We start from the raw sequence: 21,187 nt of genomic DNA on the forward strand, positions 1-21,187 counted from the left end.
ACTTTACTTTGTGCAGATCATCCCTATAGCTAAACTTAATTCTTGGGAGCCTGTTTCTGAAGATTATTATTCAGTGATGCGTATGACTCCTAGATTAGGTCACCATTCATTCCCGGAGCTGGCGAAGAAAGTCTCAAAATCTAAATTATGCTTCCATCTAACCTCAGAAGAGTGAGGGGTTGGAAATATTAATACCTCTCTCATACATTTTAACAAAGAATTGCCATAGGGGTATTAATGCATGCAGAATGTGGAGAACAGCAGGAAATGTACCTAATGATTCTATGGATAAAAAAAATTATATACTACAAATGTACCTTAATTTAATAGCAGAACCCTTGCAAATAAGTTTTTGAAGCTTTACCCTTAAGCAGGGCTACTCAACCTTGAAAGCCCCGGAGCCCACAATGATACAGCACATGCCGAGGGCCGCAACTTAAGTGTGATAAGACACCAATGAGCAGGACTCACCGAGCCGTGGTGAGCCTCGCTCGCCAGCCGCACTGTCCAGCATTCTGCGCATGCGCAGATCGCCCGAACCCGGCTCTTCCGGGATATAATCTACTCGCCACGGGCTAGTAGATTACATTGACTGTCGAGCCCTGCCGATGAGACAATTGCTTATGGGTAGGGCTACTCAACAAGTGGCCCACCGCCTGTTTGTTTGCGGCCCATGGAGCAGTTTGGGTTTAAGTGGGGCTCAACACGCGACCTACGGGTAAGAGCCAAATAAAAAAAGTAGTCAATATAATGGTCTTCTGTTGATATGCGTTTTAGTAGTTAAATTCCTGGACTATCTTAATCTTTGTATTCATGCCCGTCAGTTTGAAAGAAGCTATTTGCATATATTTCCATATATATTTGCATGTACAGTAAAACTCCATTGGTCCGGCATCCAATGCTCTGGCACTCCTGATGGTCCGGCACCATCAGGAACCCGGAAGTGCTCCGGGCAGCCAGACGATTGGAGCTGCTCTGCGCCCGGCTTCCCTGATTCAGCCGCTGCTGAAACTGACCAGCAGCTGAATCGGGGAAGCCGGGGGCAGAGCAGCTAGGGGTGCTGCCGGGTTGGTCCCGTAGCGCTGCCCCTCGGGGCTGCAGGACCAACCCAGCAGCATCCCAGCTGCTCTTGGGGATGCCTGGGGAAGAGCAGCTGGGGTGCTGCTGGGTTGGTCCCGCAGCGCCGTGGGGCGGCGCTACGGGACCAACCCGGCAGCACCCCAGCTGCTCTGCCCCGGGCATCCCCGATTCAGCCGCTGCTGAAACTGACCAGCAGTGGCTGAATCAGGTACGCCTGGGGCAGAGCCAGACTATCGGAAGGTGGGGCTATGAGGGGTCTGGGATGGCATCCCCCCCACCCAACCTCAGACCCCTCATAGCCCCCCCTTCCGATAGTCCGGTATATCTGATTATCTGGCACCCCCTGGGTCCTAAAGGTGCCAGATTATCGGAAGTTTACTGTATATGCAACCACACTTAATTTGCAGCCCTCAACATGTGCTGTGAGTATCATCGTGGCCCCTGGGGGTTCCAAAGTTGAGCAGCCCTGGCATATACCCTGACTGGGAGGTACTACGTAAGTTGTTGTAGACATGTGACCTCGCAATTTTAGGCATTGTCTGGCTGAGACTGTGTATGAGTGATTCTGCTAATATGGCAAGTGCATGGAATCTTGGAAGAGGCAATTGTGCTTGTATGCAATCAATCATGGCCCCTATGAACTTGAGTTCTTGCAAAAGGTTTAGGTTGGACTTCTGCATGTTTATTTGCAGCCCCAGATCTGTAAAGAGTCTAATTGTGGCTTCTGCGGATTGCCTGGCTTGACATTCCGTTGAAGCTACTATCAGGCAATTGTCCAGGTACGGGTAGATTACCCTTCCTGATTTTCTCAGGTGTGTCACTGCAATGGCCAGAATTTTGGAGAAGGCACTGGTGGCCGCTGAAAGGCCAAATGATAGCACTCGATACTAGTACTGTTCACTGTTTAGTGCAAATCTGAGAAATTTCTTGTGAGAGGGTCTTATTGAGATGTGAAAATATGCATCCTGAAGGTTGAGGGACGATATCCAGTTTCCTCTTCCTAGTGGAGGAATTATCTTTGCCAACATCGCCATTGTGAAATGTTGATTTTTTTAAGTACTTGTTCAACCTGCTTAGGTCTAAGATGGGCCTCCATCCTCCCGTCTTCTTGGGAGTGAGGAAGAATCTGGAGTAGAACCCTTTTCCTCTGTGATGGTCTAGGACGATTTCTATTGCTTCCATTGGTAACACTTTATTTATTTCTTGTTGTAACATGGGCTTGTGAGAAGGGCCCTGAAGAAGGACAGGGAAGGGGGTTGGGTTGGTGGAAATTTGATGAATGGGATTGCTAGGCCATTGCTCAGGACCTCTAGGGTCCACTTGTCCGTTGTTATTGCGACCCAGATTTTGTAGAAGGGCTGTAGGCTGAATCTGTAAGCTCTGGCATGAGGAAATGACATTGAACCCCTGACCAAAAGTTCAAAACATCTGCCTTCCGTTGGCAGACTGGGGCAGCATTTGTTGATCCTGTGGCTGTCTCAACTTCTGTTGCCTCAGGTGGTTGTAGGGCCTCTGGCGTACATAAGATGCTGCTCTGCTCCCGGGCATATACATTAAATTAACTTTTTTCTTTTGTTGGGGGAATGTATATACTGAAGGTTTTGAGGGTTGTCCTCGAATCTTTTAGAGAATGGAGTGAAGTATCAGTATTGGCCGCAAATAGATTCTGACCCTCAAATGGCAGGTCTTCAATGGTATTTTGTACTTCTCTGGGGAATAGTAATAGAGATGTAGCCATGTTAGTCTGGTCTTGCTGAAACAAAAGACAGGACTATGCAGCACTTTAAAGACTAACAAGATGGTTTATTAGGTGATGAGCTTTTGTGGGCCAGACCCACTTCCTCACATCTGAGGAAGTGGGTCTGGCCCACAAAAGCTCATCACCTAATACATCATCTTGTTAGTCTTTAAAGTGCTGCATAGTCCTGTCTTTTTTTTTGTCTGGGGAAGACTGACAAATGGAGCTAGGAAATCCTGTGCATGACCACTGATGTGGCAAGAGACTTGGAGGCCGTATCTGCCTTGTCCAGAGAATCCTGGAGGGCCATCTTTGCTATTAAGATACCCTCTTCGATGCTAGATTTGTAGGCTGCTTTGTCATCTTCTTGTAATTTATCAATAAAAAGTCTCATTTTATCAAAATGGTTGTACATGTATTTTGCAGAAGGGCAGAATAATTTGCCCTTTTTATGAAAAGGGATGAAGATGAATAGGATTTCTTACTGAGGAGGTCCAATCTTTTCCAATTTTTGTCATAGAGGATTGATCTAAATTGTATTTGTTTTCCCCTGTTATTTGTGGCATCAACTTCGATGGAGTTTGGGGTGGGGTGTGAAAAAAGAAGACAGACGTGACTAACTTTCTAAAAGTACTTAGCACTATAATAATAGCTAACAGTATCTATGGACTCTAGCTAAGCTATCACAGAGTGCTGCTCTGTTCTGACTGAACCAGGAGTGGTTGAGAAAGAACTGAGGTGATGGTTGATGGTGTGTGTGTGTGCACGTCACCACGCTCGCTGTGGTGCAAGCGGTGCTGCGCTTGCATGCCAGCACTCAAGCGGGGTACTACTGCCAAAAAGTTCCAATTAGAAGCGTAGGGGCGCTGAAACATCTAGAGTGGAGCACGCACAGGGACACTCCTCAAAAAAGAACAGTAAGTAACAGAGTCTCATTCTTTGGGACATATGAGAATAAAAATATCTTGCAAACTGAAAGAAATGAATAGAAGCCACACAATTCAGAGTGTAATGCTTGACAACATTCCATTGATATTTAAAATAGATATGGTGTTCTTTACTTCCTGTCCTAAATTTGTATATTATTCTCAGTTAGGCAGCTGCATGGTTCCACTGCAAGAACATTTTGATTGGTCACATGATTCCTGTACATGTGAAGTTTGTAAATCTCCTTCTAATTCTTTGGTACCAAATATACTGTTTAAATGTACTATTTAAATTATTCTAGAGAGCAGGGAGAGCTACTGCAGTGGTGGAAGGCAAAAATTTTCAGGGCTTGTCTACATACACCAGCAAAGTACATTAGAGGGGCGCAATCATATTATGATCTAACTGACTCATGTAGACCTTGCTGGAAGACTCTAAAAGGTATCTAGTTTGTGTGGCAAAGTCTTTCAACAGAATGCAAACTAGGTACCTTTTAGAGAATGCCTACAAGGTCTACACAGGGCAGTTAAGAGTGCAACTTGTTAGCACGCTTTATAAATCACACTTGTGTGCTGCACTGAAAAGCACTCATTTTTCTTCAGATTGATTTGCATTGGCTGATACAGGTTTGACCAAAAAGAAACAAACTTATCACTACTCAAATGTGGAACTTATAAGAATGAGTATTGGCAATGAATGACAAAACTAGTACACTACCTGCAAAACTCAGAATAGTGAAGTTTCTCTTTTCCTGCTCTTCCAAAGAAGTGCACCAGCAATGTTGTATTAACACCAGAGCCTTCCAATTCTGTTTCCTACAAACAAAAAATAAACTTGTATAATCAATTAGTAACAATTAAACATGAAATTAGCTATGCACATTTGAACTACTAGAGTTTCCAAAAAGTTACTTGTAATTTAGCTATTGTTCTTACAGACAGAATGTAGAAAATTTCAATACAAAGCTGAATGGTTCTCTGTCAAGCTGAATTCTGACCTCAGTGTTTGATGTTCTGCTACTGATATGAAATTTAGTAGCTAAACATCCTTCAACCAAATAACACAATTTTCCTTTTAGTTGGTAAAAGGATTATAAAAGAAATAATTGGAGAGAATTCTATTCAAGAAATAGAAATAATCTGACTGTATTCCCTATTATTACTGATTATACAGTAATTTGCATTTTTATCTATATACTGTATAGCTCTTCATTCTCATAATCTTAACATCTTCCTTTTATATTTTTCTTTCTCTTATATACAACCATATGTTGCTTAGAACACACAGCATCTACCTGAACTTGGCAAAGTATCCTGACAATATTTACTCAAAATAAAATCATAATCCACAGTATGTGTCTTTGACCTATGATTCCCATTAAAGTAACCATTTGGGATAGGAAATAACATCTGTCTTGAAAAAAGGATTATTTTCCAGTTTTATACATGCTTTAAATCAGTTAAACTCTGTAACTGTCATGAAACCAGATAGCATGCTAATATCGACTTTAATGTTATATAGCACAACATACTTTTCTATGTTCTTTGTTATTAGTTACTGACAAAATTGCTGGTTAGCTATTCATCAAGCTTCATTTTTAGGTTTATATAGTCTTTCAAATCAATTTAACATTTAGATAAAAACAATTTTCAATTAATTAGTCTAGGTTGGTTTGGGAACCTTCAGCTCCAGCAACACACAAATTCTGATTTGTAACAAAGTAATAAATTAGTCTGAAACATACACACACACAGACATTTACATGTATGCATTCATTGATCATGTTTTTTTATATTGTTATAAGGCTGTTTGTTAATCTCAATGTTCTCTAACAGCTTCTTCTTTTACTGTACGATTTTTTCTTTTTGAAAAAATAGTTCTACAGAAAACAAATAATAGCTCAACTACTGCATCTTTAAAAAGCCTAAAGCCACACAATGTGCTGGATTTCTGTGTTTTATTCTTCTTTCACCACTAGCATAGTGGCTTTTCTTTGAACACAACAAAACACTAAGCAACATGAAGAGAGATTTTTTTGGAAGTCCACAGGGATTTCAACAGAACTATTCTTATGACATCTAAATAGCCTCTGTGTCTTTTATCCTGCTGAAGAGGTAAGATGAAAGACAAGAGTCTATTCATGAGATTTAATACTAATGGTTATTTAGCTTTCAGCATCATCAATAACAAGTCCCATTAGTCCACTGTGTGTTTCATGCTTACTGCATATGTGACACAAAGTATTTTACAGTTAAAGAAGTAACATTCCTTGTTTCTATTCTATGCCACATTTAATAAAATACCAGTAATATGAGCTAAATATGAGCTAACTTAAAACAATCTTTTCAGGACTCATGCAATGGGCACTGTAATTTATCCTGCAGGTAGACAATTTAAATACACCCAAGATCTGTGCTTCAGAAGTTTAAATGCACAGGCTTCATATATGATGACTGATGTATAAAACATTAATATATGCTTATTTTGAAGTCAAAAGCAAAACTTTGTTGTCGTCATGTCAGCATCCCTGAATTTTTAAGAAGAAACAAAGGCGGATCAGCCCATAGTATCAGTTTCTAATTTGTTTTGTACTTTCAATTTACATATTAAAGATGGATTATAAAAGTACCTAATAGAATTTAAAAATAAATTATTTCAGGAAATCCTAACTCATAACTAAATAACATGCTTTTGATAGTCCACATTCTGTGAAGTAAAAATCTCTTATATTGCTCTGAAAACTACAGCTGAAAAGTGTTTATAATAACCTTTTAAAGACTAAATCTACATCAGAAAGGGCACTTTGTTCCTCTACTCAGATTTCTCCTTATAAGCTAGAAGATGACACAAACAATACCTATATCATTTTATCTGAGATGACAAAGTATATCCCCGGATTTATAATAAATACGCACCTACTTGTTTGCTACCCTCTTTATCAGTTGAAATTCCAAAGTGGAATTGGCACATGTCCAAGCACTATGCAAGCGAGAGTTGAATGTGTTTAAAAACTACAAAATAGTACTTTTCTCGAAAGCAGAATATGTAATAGGACACTGATGAGACAACTGCTTAAGGGCAGGGCTACTCAACATACAGCCCGCGGTCTGTTTGTTTGCAACCCGCGATGCGGTTTGGGTTTACGTGGGGCTCCACACGTGGCCCGCAGGTGGTAGCCAAAACAAAGAAGTAGTCAATATAATGGTCTTCTGTTGATATGTGTTTTAGTAGTTAAATTCCTGGACTGTCATTGCTCATTAAAAGTGCTGTCATATGGGTGGAAATCAGGTAAATATTGCATTTTATTAATGTTATAGGAACAGACTAAAATGGGGTCTGTGCATAGTATAGTTTTGCCTTAATCTTTGTATTGATGCCAAATGAGTCCTTTTCAAATCAAGAATGATTTATGGCTCAAATAAAATTTGTTTCCTTATTAAATAGTGCAATAGATTTAAAAATTCTAATAATGGGGGACATGATGCTGCAAACATTCAAGAATGTGTGTAACTTTAATCATGTGAGCAGTCTCAATAAACTCAATGTCTTAAGAATCAGTCTGTTGCAAGAGTGGGCAATAAAATAGTGGTGGTTCACAAGGATTAGCCTTGATGGGCTGCTGCTGCTATATTTACCTGCACTTTTGCAGGTATGGGTGACTGCCACTCCCACTGGCTGGGAACAGCGATCTGAGGCCAAGGGGAGCGGCAATCCCCCATACCTGTGGAGACCCAGGTAAATATGGTGGTGTGGGGGTTCACCCAGGGCTAACACTGGCACACTGGATCAGGCCCGTGAGCCAGTATTTTCCCACCCCTGGTCTATTGAAGGCATTAGCTAGAGTAGAAAGAGGGTATTAGCCCCTGGAAGCTGTTCAAAGAAGTGTTATTTCGAACTGTGCAGAGACAGTCTCTATTTTCAGAACAAAAATAAGTACAGAAATGAGAAAAAATTGATCATCATAAATTCATTTATGTGAGACAAATAAAACTATTCTATACTGTTGAACCTGAGCACCTTCCAACAATGCATTAAGCTTCATAACTAACATCTGTCACATCTTTTGTTCTCTCATCCCTCCTTGAGGGAAAAGCAAGTGTAGCGCTTTGTTCTCTTTGGATAGTTTTTAAAAGTATACATTTTCCTATATAGATATATGTTAGAGAAGGCAGAGTTAAAGAAACATGCCTAGCACTTAGAGCGAAAGGTGATTAAGTTGTCATAGTTTCTAGTTCCTATGACAGTTCATTACATATTTTTGGAACAGTTCCTTAAAGTTATGTCTCCAATGCAGACTAGCTTCATCCTTATTGTGGTTGGCTTCCACTTAGGGGCAAGGCATGGGGACACATGAGGGTGCACATATGCACCCAAATGCTGTGGGCAGGAGAGGCAAGGGGCAGCAGCTGGTGGGACAATAGCCACTGAGTGTCCCCGAGGGCTAGCAGAGGGCCTGGTGCTCACAGCAGGGGTTGGGCCCTCCCATACTCTCTGCCGGCAGTGAGAAGCAGAGCGATGTGTGGTTAACTAAGCAGAGCATTTGTTAACTAAGTTATGAATCTGTGGGAGCACCAGGTAATACTGGAGGATTAGATCTAAGATTCTTTTTTACATCTTCAACTGGTCCAGAGACCACAATTAATTTTCTTTGGATATGGACCTGACTAAAGTAATCCATACCTTTTCAATGCAAGATTAGGCCACACAGTAAATCAATGAAAACTGAAGCTAATTCAGGATGTGGAAGCTACTCCATGGTCTGTATGGTTGCCAGTTGGTTCTTGGGTGAATTCATATTAGCCTCTTAAGCCCTAGATAGCTTGGGAGTTACCTATTTGAGATATAGCCTCTGTAACAACGTATTATTCTTTCTATAAATACAGTTTTTCACTAAATATAAAAATGTTGCTTTTAAATACAAGCTTATGAACACTAAATAATAGAGATGCTATATAGTACTAAAATACATTACCGTACTTTAGCGAATATAAACCCACAGGTTATGTTAGTTTTTACAAACCCCGCAACCCCCCACCCCCACTGGGGTATATTCGGGTGCAGGGTATATAGGATTTTTTTTTTCCTCACCAGAGGTTTTTACTCACCGGAGGCTGGTGGTTCCTGAGGCTGCGCAGAAATGTGTGTGTGTGTGTGTGTGTGTGTGTGTGTGTGTGTGTGTGTGTGTGTGTGTGTGTGAGAGAGGGGTGAGCGCTCCCCTGCCCAGAAGATGGTGGTTCCTGTGGCTGCGCAGGAATGGGGCGGAGAGGGGGGCGGGGTGAGCGCTCCCCCACCTGGAGGCTGGCGGCGGTGAGTAGCTGGCTAATTCCCCCTCCCCCCCACACCGTAAATTAGCAAATATACCTCCGGCACAGAAAAGTCTTGTATACCCAGCGGGTTATACTCATGCGCGAGGTATACAAGATTTTTTTTTACTGAAATAGAAAAAACCACGGGGTATATTTGGGTGCGGGTTATATTTGGGTTCGGGGTATATTAGCTAAATTACAGTACTTTAATATATTTTATTAGAAAACTCAGAAGTAAAATAGAAAAAGGTATTTTGGTAATGTATTTCCCTACCAAAATTAAGAAGCATATGTGACAGATTATACATTTTCATTTAATTAGAAATAGCAGACTTGATGAATTATGCAAAAAACACTAACATACAGAGTTCAGTGTAAATTCTATAGAAACCTGATTAAGGAAAATGATTAACTTATTGTATATAAGCATACCTGTGATACAGTTTCATGTCCAGAACTTTTTCTCAAATCATCTTGCTTCCCAATGATTTTCTGAAGCTAAACATAACAGAAACAGATTGTGTAAACATGTTGACTGGCTTAAAATTCTTGTATTTGTAATTTAGGAATATCTTAGTAACCTAGTCTTTTAATTAAATACCATATTTTTCTATTGCTCTTTTTTGTGACCAAACTATTTGGCATACATTTAAAAGATATTTTGCTCAAATTTTTCTTTCCTCCCACTTTTCTACAGAGGTCCAATCCATCACAGTTCTCATGCTTCAAAAGTTCAAGCAAAACATTGCATAATGAGCTGACTTTTTACTTGACATTCTGGTCTTACTGATGAAGGTTGTCTTATACTGGGAGCATGCTTTTTTACCATCCATCTCTGAAAAATTTCAAGAATCAAGGATGATGTTACATCCAGGATAATTCTAAGAGGTAAGCATATGAAGATGGAAAATATGCTTCCTTATCCCCCTTTATGAATACTTCTGAAAAGTTCTCAAAATAGTGCAAGACCTTCCTCCCCCCATAGACAATAAAAAACATAAATAAGGCACCATATGGTTAACAAGACTGACTAATTTCAAATCCAAAGCAAGTTATCAAGTCAGGGAAACTACTTTTTTGTTTTTAAATCAAAATGTGGCCTGAACTATTAAAAATAGAATATTCTTGAATATGTCAATGGGTAGAGTTTTCAAAAAGCACCTAAGTTTCATTTTCAAAAGTCACTCAGGTAACATTTTCAAACAGAACATAGTATTTAAAATTATGGTATCAGGAAAAATAGTTATTAATCTGCAGTTCACTATAAATAAGTATCATTCACAAATATCCTAGCAGCAAGCTTTCTTCATGGGTATGTTTTAAAACTGTTCACAGATAGCTTGAGAAGTCAACATATTCCCCAAATTGAGTTAACATAGTACACAGCAAAGTTCACCTACCTTTCATAGACATTTATACCAATCCTCAAATGGATAGCAAAAATAAAGAACAAGGAACTTGTCATTACATTTGGGATAGACATAAATAGAGCACAGTGGACTTCAAGTCACTTAAGGGAGATGTTTTAAAAATCTATATTTATATTGCCACTTTCTAATCTGTTTCTCTCTCAAACATCTCTGAGCCATCTCTCATGCTGTCTTTTATTAATGGGAAATGCTTCCTAACAAAATCCACAAAACCACCACTTTGCCATGATGCCTGAAAAGTTGCACTGGCTGACAGAGGCACTGTAGATGAAGAGGCAAGAGCACTACTTATTGCTTACATGATTGTTACCCTTCTTCTCCAACCCCTTTCATTCTGTCTAATCTACCTGTTGTGTCTCATCAACCTAGATTCTGAATTCTTTGGAACAGGGACTGGCTTTCTGAACGCATGGTCATACAATCTTCAGTATAATGAGGCCTTTATATAAGAAAAAGCCATTTTGTTGAAAACTCCCTTTTACTTTATCTGAAAATGTCTATTTTTTGTTTATATGAAAACACAAGGGATAAAGCAGCAACACTTTTATTCTTGTACAAACCAAAGAAATGTGATTTTTCGTTGGTTATAATGCTTGTGAGAATTTGTTTTTAAATATACAATGTGCTGAAAGCACTCATTCTAGGGTAAAGTGTAATATTGAAAGAAAGGTGTGTATAAGATGTGTGTTGTGTTGTAAAACTGTACATAAATTCCCCTGACATTCATTATTCATTTTCTAGAAAAAATTATTTGGTCTTCTCAGGAGTTTGAAGAGGCTTTTCCAGGACAAAGGAGGGTGGGAGGGGGAAGTTTGTGGTGAAATAGAGAAAACTGTGCCCTTAAGCAAGAGATTCTCATCACGTTGTAACATTTATCAGTGTTTAATATTTATATCCGTTCATCACAGTAATACACTAATGACCATCATCCTTTAAATAAAATAAATCAAAGAGGATGAGGCATATTATGCAAAATTAATGCTTCTCTGCTAAAGAAATATATTATTAAGAAGCAATCTTCTCAGCTTTAGCTAAAAGCTTCTAGCTTTAGTAGAATACACTTCATTTTTGAAAACAGAAACAAATTAACAATTTTTCATCTTTTGAATTTGTAACTGAACTTAATGCTGTTAACTCTAGAAACCGTACAAGTATTGTATGTCACATCTCTAGGAGTGACAGAGTAGTTCGATGTCCATGTTCAGCTCATTGGAATTTGTTGGCTTCTAGTTTTTTTGTGATGTTCACATGTGTGGCACTCCATTCAGGGCAGCCCAGAACTGTAAGCTGTATTATTCCTCTGCCTTAGCAAGATTAGACAGTATGTCAGCCCTCTGCCACACCAGTCTGTGCACTTTACCAGCGAATTCTTTAGGACTCGGTTAGCCTTAATTTTGCCATGCAGGTAACAATCCACGAACCACAGTTCAGGAATTCCTCAGAAGTGTCCCACTATAGTGCACAGTCCTTCTTATTGGATCTTCTTAGAAATCAGTAAGTTCATTACCTCCAAAAAGGCGAACCTTTTCGGTTAATTGAAGACTCATTCTATACCTCAATATAATAACGCTGAGATGGTTATAGTAAAACTAAGAATAAGTTTATTCATAAAGAACAAAGATTTAAGTGACACTTAGCAAGAGAAAGAGGCACAAATATGGTTATAAACAAAACACATCCAGTGACTGAAGCTTAATATAGCAAGTTACAGTCTTTGCCTAAACCGTTTTCTTACCTACATCACATTACTAACTCATCCAGCCCACTAAGACAGAGGATCCAGTATTCATGGGAGGATGCAGAAGGGGAGTTGGGGTAGGGTGTCTGGCCAGGAGGGAAGGTGCAGGAGGGTGCTGGATTATGCTGGGGGAGGGAAGTGAGCAAGGAGGATTGGGGTTTGGGGATCTGGGCATGAGGAGGGATGTTTACCTGGCTTTGTGCTCCCTGGAAGTACGGAAAGCCTCTGCACAGTATGCTGTCACTCCCCCAATAGGGTGGGAAGGGAGCTCAGCCTCTCCCCCATGCAGTGGGGATCTTGGCACAGCTGCAAGGATGCAGTACCAGCTCCCCACTCGGAGGGCACTGGGGGGTGGTGGTGAAGAAACCTCGACTTCCCCGCCAGACCAGGCTCATTGCCAGTGGGGTGGGGAGAGGTGGGGGAGAAGAGAGCGGCAGCACAAGGAGAACACCTGCCAAGCCTGAGCACATCGCGCCCTGCAGTGCCTCAGCTGGGCTTCGTATGGCCCCTGCTAGGTTTTGTTTTGGATGTGCCATGCCCCCCGCAGTGGCGGCTGATATAACAAAGAACAAGTGGCCTGGAGGAGGAGGTGGTGCAGCTGGATTGGGGCCTCCGCAAGGCAGTGGCAGTCCTACGGAGGGGAGAGAGCCACACAGTGTGTGGTGTAGAGCAGTGTGTGGCATGATGGCTGGAAACCATGCGCCACCAGAAGCTGGCCCGACTGCCAGCTGGCAGAGCTCCAATGGAGTTTCCTATGTGCTCTGCTGGGTGGCAGAGGAGGACGCTGCTGCACTGCGCAAGGAGCAATGGCATGAAGCCATTTCTCGGTCACTTCTTCCCTGCAAGTCGGTGTCCCCATCAAGTAGTGAAACATCTGGTGGGACTTTCCGGATCATTTCACTACTTGATGGGGACACTGGGACAGAGTATTTAAATTCGGGACTGTCCCAGGAAACGTGGGACGTATGGTCAGCATACCTTTAGGGTATAGCATGCAAAGAGAAAGCAGCAAATGCAAAGGTGTGAGAAACAGAAAAAGGACAGGGTCAGATCGGGAGAAGGAAGATAGATTAAGCTGAGACACTGTGAGGGACAGGAAAAGATGAGGTGGGACAGAAGAGGGCATGGTTGGGTGGACAGTGTAATGTTCTCTCTAATCTTTTCCAGCCATGGGTGGATATTTTTTTATCTGTTGGTGGAACAAGATCATAGAATAATAGGACTGGAAGGGACCTCAAGAGGTCATCGAGTCCAGCCCCCCGCCCTCAAGGCAGGACCAAGCTCCGTCTACACCATCCCTGACAGATGTCTATCTAACCTGTTCTTAAATATCTCCAGAGAGGGAGATTCCACCACCTCCCTTGGCAATTTATTCCTAATGTCCAATCTAAACCTCCCCTGCTGCACTTTAAGCCCATTACTCCTTGTCCTGTCCTCAGAAACCAAGAGGAACAAATTTTCTCCTTCCTCCTTGTGACACCCTTTTAGATATTTGAAAACCGCTATCATGTCCCCCCTTAATCTTCTTTTTTCCAAACTAAACAAGCCCAGTTCATGAAGCCTGGCTTCATAGGTCATGTTCTCTAAACCTTTAATCATTCTTGTTGCTCTTCTCTGTACCCTTTCCAATTTCTCCACATCTTTCTTAAAATGTGGCGCCCAGAACTGGACACAGTACTCCAGCTGAGGCCTAACTAGTGCAGAGTAGAGCGGCAGAATGACTTCATGAGTTTTGCTTACAACACACCTGTTGATACAACCTAGAATCATATATGCTTTTTTTGCAACAGCATCACACTGCTGACTCATATTTAACTTGTGGTCCACTATGACCCCTAGATCCCTTTCCGCCATGCTCCTTCCTAGACAGTCGTTTCCCATCTTGTATGTATGGAACTGATTGTTCCTTCCTAAGTGGAGCACTTTGCATTTCTCTTTATTAAACCTCATCCTGTTTACCTCTGACCATTTCTCTAACTTGCTAAGGTCATTTTGAATTATGTCCCTATCCTCCAAAGAAGTTGCAACCCCACCCAGTTTGGTATCATCTGCAAACTTAATAAGCGTACTCTCTATTCCCATCTTCATCAAGATGGGCAACAGCAGTGTAGGCATGCGTAGACATGTGCTTTAGCACTAATCTGGAAAGAAAAGATTAAAGTATTCATTTGATTCTTTCCTTGGCCTTTCTGCTGCAAATAAAGGTGTCACCCATTTCAACACTCCTGTGCTGGGTGTAGTATAAGATGTCGAACAGAACCCTGCCTTTCTGTTGGAAGGGAAAAAAAGCGTCTGCAGTGCCTGTGCCCCAAAGCTGGCTCCCATTCCCCTATGTTGCTGCCTCTCTCTGACAGAGGAAGCAAGCAGGGGAGAGGAGGAAGTGACTAGTCGAGTCACTACTTGACAACCTGATTAGCTTATGCTTATTGGATAGCTGACTAGTCGACTAGTCACTTACATCCCTAAGGGAAGCCCAAAGAAGAGGTCTAAGCTTGAACTAATAAAGGGATGAAAGTGAGGTCTGCATCAAAGAGAAAAAGATATAATCTTTGGGCCAAAGAGTTTCTGGCCAGTTCTGCTAGATGAGAATCCAGAAAGACACAGAAATTGGAATATCATCTTGAAAATTGGCAGACAAATGCCTTCATTTGAGAATGCAGCTACAGTTCTTTCCAGTTCCTTGAAATATTTTTGCTAGCTATACACATTGCTTTTGTCTTAACTGATTAGAGTCAATGCCAGCTACCTTTCAACCAGGCCATTATCTCTACCAGACAGTAGAAGAATAAGGAATCATCTCCATCTGGGGTTGATTAAAAATGGAACACAGCTAAAAAGCATCTCTAAATCTCTTCCAGCATCTTCACACACTATTCTAAAAGTGGGTGCATACACTGTTCTAAAATTTGATTTGTCAGTTTCATATGTGTTCATTTTTTTTATTGTATCACTTTGGTATATATATGGTTGTGCCAATTTTCTTCCACAAATTGATCTGAGGAAATGGATCTGTGTCCACAAAAGCTCCTCACCTAATAAACCATCTTGTTAGTCTTTAAAGTGCTACATACTTCTGTCTTTTGTTTCAGCTAGACCAGACTAACATGGCTGCATCTCTATCACTATCTTCTTACCGACCTTTCCCATAAAGTGAAGGCTGTAACTTGCACCATTGGTTCTGAACAAGGAGCGGACCACTCCATATTTGAGAATTAGGGGGCCTAGACATTGCTCATGGGTTTCCAACAGATGTGAGGGACACTGGCCCATTTACCAGGTGATGGAGCAGACTTTTCTGAGCACACTGAGAACCAGGAATAATTGTGACTCAGTCAGCAAGGGAGATAGCACACACTCTCCTTTGATCGTGCTACCGGAAAGAGTGCCTCAAATCTGATTTCTTTACTGGGAAAAGATTGAAAGTAATGTTCCAAAGAAAATCTATTTTTCATGACATGAAGCTTTTTGGTCATTATATAATTAGAAAAGACAGTAATATCAAAAATAACAGTTGCAGGATCAATCAGTGAGACTGTACATAATAAACAATACATCACTGAGAAGAGACTGGAATAAAAAACTCAGGAGGCAGCAAAATTGTGAAATGGAGGCAAAATAAACTAAAAAAATAGTTGCAATTAATTTTCTTTGGAAGCTAATGACAAAACAGGGGTGAGTTGATTTGTGTTAGTTATATAGACATTTAGATTAATTTGTTACCTATATAGACACTAGGTTCAGGCAGACTAATAGCATTTATGTAACAGTTTTCATTTTTAATATTCTAAAAAGCTTGAGGACCAGTGCATTTACAGCTGATATGAAAAATCTAAAGGTCTGATTATAAATTCTTAGTTTTGAATTGTAGTCTACCAAACTAGTGCTGCACAGAAATGAATGTTTTAAAATATTCACTTCTCATAAATGCTTGATATCTGACCATATGAGACAATTCCTTCAGAGATTATTTTCCTCTTCCTGTTCAGTACCCACATGGAGTTTGTTTCACTCTCCCACTCCCCAAAACAAGACCACTCTTACAAGAAGAGGGGAGAAAAACAAAAATCTAATTTCACTATTTGCTCGATGAAGCAATCCTCTTCCGATCCTTAAAGAGAATTTTGAATGTAATGACTAGCACAGGTTTGTATTACATTTCACGACATCTTACAACTTCCATTTTTATTCCTTAATACAAAAAGGCGTGCAAAGTAACAATTTTTCTTACTACAATGGTGTTCACTTAATATGATTGCCTTTCCAAGATTCTAAACTTTTTTTATTGATTGTATCACCAACTATTTTGATTACTTTCAGTTATTAATACGGTATAATACAATCAGAATTGATTTAAACATGAAAATCAGACATGTGACTTAACACATCCAATGTAAAGAGAGACTTACAATATGCTTAACCGTAAATGTTCTTGTTTGCCTTCTTGCAGGTGTACACAGTAAAAGAAAGCAGTGGTAAAGTGACCTTTTAATGCACTGGCACTGCAGGCAGTCAGACAAGAAAAGCATAGACTTTCATCTCCTTTAATGGATTCATCCATACCTGTATGTTATCAATGTACTGTATTGTTCTGTTTAAAAAATAGTACCTGGAACAGACACATTTCACTGATTAGTATGTATTTTGATTGTTCTGATACAATCATCTTGGATGATTACCAGAATCAGTGGGCAAGAATGGAAAATGTACAAAGAAAACGGCTGTTTTGTAATTTGGTTTTATTTTTCATCTGCTGAATGATGATGTGAGCATGTTCCTGGAACTTTTTCACACCTGGAAGAGCTTAACACAGAACCTGCCGAGAATTGAGTGCATTCAAACACTTTGCAAGATTGGGCCTATACTTAACAAATGGTACTGAATGAACCTTGACCATTTATTTGGTCAGTTCAGTAGAATCCTTCTAATTGGCACAAACAGAGAGAAACAAATGTACCAAAATTAAGCAACTGTCATTAGAGAAGGTTTTGGAATTAACTGATAAACTTAACAGTAACAAGTCACTGGGACCAGATGACATTCACCCAAAAGTTGTGAAAACTCAAATGTGAAAATGCGGAACTATTAACTATGGTTTGTAACCTATGCTTTAAATCAGCTTCTGTACCCAATGACTGGAAGATAGCTAATGTAATGCCAATATTTAAAAAGGGCTCTAGAGGTGATCTCAGCAATTACAGACCAGTAAGTCTAACGTCGGTACCGGGCAAATTAGTTGAAACAACAGTAAAGAATAAAATTGTCAGACACACAGAAGAACATAATTTGTTGAACAGAAGTCAACATGGTTTCTGTAAAGGGAAATCATGTCTTACTAATCTATTAGAGTTCTTTGAAGGGGTCAACGAACATGTGGACAAGGGGGAGCCAGTAGATACAGTGTACTTAGATTTCCAGAAAGCCTCTGACAAGGTCCCTCACCAAAGGCTCTTACGTAAATTAAGTTGTCATGGGATAAGAGGGAAGATCCTTTCATGGACTGAGAACTGGTTAAAAGACAGGAAACAAAGGGTAGGAATAAATGGTAAATTTTCAGAATGGAGAGGGGTAACTAGTGGTGTTCTCAAAGGGAAAGTCCTAGGACCAATCCTATTGAACTTATTTATAAATGATCTGGAGAAAGGGGTAAACAGCGAGGTGGCAAAGTTTGCAGACGGTATTAAACTGCTCAAAGTAGTTTAGACCAAAGCAGACAGTGAAGAACTTAAAAAAGATCTCACAAAACTAAGTGATTGGGCAACAAAATGGCAAATGAAAATTAATGTGGATAAATTTAAAGTAACGCACATTGGAAAAAATAACACCAATTATACATATAATATGATGGGGGCTAATTTAGCAACAACTAATCAGGAGAGAGATCTTGGAGTCATCGTGGATAGTTCTCTGAAGATGTCCACGCAGTGTACAGTGGCAGTCAAAAAAGCAAACAGGACGTTAGGATTCATTAACAAAGGGATAGAGAATAAGATGGACAATATCTTATTGCCCTTATATAAATCCATGGTACGCCCACATCTTGAATACTGCATACAGACGTGGTCTCCTTATCTCAAAAAAGATATACTGGCATTAGAAAAGGTTCAGAGAAGGGCAACTAAAATGATTAGGGTTTTGGAACGGGTCCCATATGAGGAGAGATTAAAGAGACTTGGACTTTTCAGCTTGGAAAAGAGGAGACTAAGGGGGGGATATGATAGAGGCATATAAAATCATGAGTGGTGTGGAGAAAGTGAATAAGGAAAAGTTATTTACTTGTTCCCATAATATAAGAACTAGGGGCCACCAAATGAAACTAATGGGCAGCAGGTTTAAAACAAATGAAAGGAAGTAGTTCTTCACACAGCGCATAGTCAATCTGTAGAACTCCTTGCCTGAGGAGGTTGTGAAGGGTAGGACTATAACAGGGTTTAAAAGAGAACTAGATAAATTCATGTAGGTTAAGTCCATTAATGGCTATTAGCCAGTATGGGTAAGGAATGGTGTCCCTAGCCTCTGTTTGTCAGAAGGTGGAGACAGATGTCAGAAGAGAGATCGCTTGATCATTACCTGTTCGATTCACTCCCTCTGGGACACCTGGCATTGGCCACTGTCAGCAGACAGGGTACTGGGCTGTATGGACCTTTGGTCTGATCCAGGATGGCCATTCTTATGTTTTTATGTCTTAATTATTAAAAGTTCACAGGAACACACTGCACTAGGAAAAGTTGCTTAGTTTCAGGAATTGCTTTAAAAAGGTACTCCAAAGTATTAAAATATTTTCTAAACCAACATTAAAGCAAGTCATTCATTTAAACCCACCACTGAGCTGGGAAATAGCATGAAATAAAAGGCAGTACACTAAGAAATGTATGCTAGAAATTGGGGTGCCATTATCCAAATGTTTAAAGTCACTGAAATACGTTCCACTGAATCCTTGGCAATTTTCCCTACCAAATGGATGTATTAAGGTTCAGTTTAAAGTGGATTTTACTATACTTTTGACATTGATAACAGTACTGTTTATCATTAGGGTAATGTTGGAAACTAATTAATAAAAGGAGGACAGCAGTTATATCTGCTTTTATTAAAATCTTATCTACAGTCATGTAATAGGAAATCACAGTAAGAGTGCATAAAATGTGTCCAGGTTTCTGATATTTTCATTTGAATATTTAAGATACATTTCCTGTAAGGACCCTATCAAATACCTGATATAGTTTTTTATACTCTATAAAACTGTGAAGGATGCCTTATTTTAAAGCCAATTAAAGGAATATCATTAGTTTTCTTTTTCCATCTGTGGAACACTCTCCCCACTTGTGTTTCAAATACAAACTTAGAATTTCTCTCTCACATCTAAATTATGTACCATGTTGGGAACAATATTTATTATTGTGGAACAGCAGAAGTGAATTTAAAACAAATCAGAGTGTGACTTTTTAAGTCAATATTTAGAAATTGGAAGATCTTTCCCAGGTAATATACATTAAGGTAGGTCAAATTTGGGGCAACTACTACTATTCAGAGATCTGCAGATATAGATGAAAGGGATTATAAAAGTTAACTTCAAACATGATATAACTACTTTTAAACTTTGTGTTGAGGCTTTTTTATATATTCCTTTCATATAAATAAAATGTATTAACAAATATGGCTCTCTCTATTGTAAGATGTGATCATAGATTAGATGCAAAAGACTACACTTCGAAATTTTTAATGTACTGTTCATTTGGTGGATCTGATCTACAGAAAATTTGTAGGCTTCAAAAATGAACATGTGTTTACATACCTTAAAGAACTCCCTTTTTTCAACTTGTTCATTGCCATCTGCATCCAACATTTTAAAAGCAATATGAAATCCAGTTTGTGGTTCTGCAATGAAATGTTAACTATGAATGCAGCAGAATTATCACCTGCAGTTTCAGTTTTCCACAGTTAGATGCTTTGAATTTGCAGCAAGCCATATAATGCATATGCAACTATTACATGAATGTTAGAGAACACTGTTTTATATCCATTTCAGAAGATAGGGATGTGGGTAATGAAATGCTAATAGTACCTAAATATAGCCGAATATCTTGATCTGTTTCTCACCCATTCTCAAAATTCAGTCTATCTTAGTTGCCCTAGATTCTCTTCCCTGTGAATCCTCAGCATGTTTCCCCATTTTCTCTATTGCCACTGACAGTCTCTGAGTTCTAGCTCTATGACCTGTACCTACTTTCAATCTCAGAAAAGCTGTAAGAAACCTCCAAAGTCAATCAATATTCCAAAATTTGTTTGAAGAATCACTGTAGAGTGGTCTCAGGTACTTACTGTCAAAAGCTAAGCAAGCTATATATCATTATATTCAGTCTCTACAGTGCTGAGAAGTAAGAGACTGGGTTTGTAAATCACACACAGTTCTTGGCTAGGAACCTGAGAACTAGCCACAGGGTTCTGAGCCAGCCCAAGTATTTTTCTTTTGTACATTTGAACTCCAATTTTTCACCTTAAGTACATTGTGTATTTTGTTTCCCAGAACCTATGTTTTAATGAAGTGATGCAAACAGTTTGCAAAAACATGCACTGCATTTCTTCCACCACTTTGCTGCCCTTTGTCCATAAGACCAATTTCATCACATGAGAGTTTAGTAGGCACAAGGAAAATGCAAAATTATTGGAACGACTTATTTTGTCTATTTGAGGCTATGTAACTCAGTAGTGGGTTGTCCTCTTAACTATCTTACCCAGGAGTAATTTGACACTGAAATATGTTTAAGTTCACTGTAGCAGCAGGTGACCCTATTGATATTTGGGAGCTGGCTTGCCTGATTCAAGCTATAATCAATCAATCAGAAGAAAGCTATAGAGCATCTCCTACAGTTTACCAGAGTCACAAGAATCTCCAGGAATAGAATGTTAAATGAAATGTTCAATCTCCCTTGGGAATGTGAGAGCCCTTCAGATACATTTTTAGTTTGGAGGC

The 21,187-nt window shown here is 39.7% G+C and overlaps 1 protein-coding gene across 1 annotated transcript in view; it reads right to left on the minus strand.

Moving 5' to 3' along the window:
• Positions 1 to 21,187, minus strand: part of MICU2 (mitochondrial calcium uptake 2) — a 197,178-nt gene that overhangs the window by 18,601 nt on the left and 157,390 nt on the right. The window contains exons 6-8 of the mRNA XM_089775607.1: positions 20,009 to 20,091; positions 9,484 to 9,549; positions 4,463 to 4,560 (exon numbers count right to left, since the gene is read on the minus strand). Coding sequence (XP_089631733.1) covers positions 4,463 to 4,560; positions 9,484 to 9,549; positions 20,009 to 20,091 — 247 coding nt within the window. The remainder of the gene's footprint in view (positions 1 to 4,462; positions 4,561 to 9,483; positions 9,550 to 20,008; positions 20,092 to 21,187) is intronic.

This window comes from Pelodiscus sinensis, chromosome 1, assembly GCF_052426305.1.
Source record: "Pelodiscus sinensis isolate ZL-2025 chromosome 1, ASM5242630v1, whole genome shotgun sequence".
NCBI classification, from domain to species: domain Eukaryota; kingdom Metazoa; phylum Chordata; order Testudines; family Trionychidae; genus Pelodiscus; species Pelodiscus sinensis.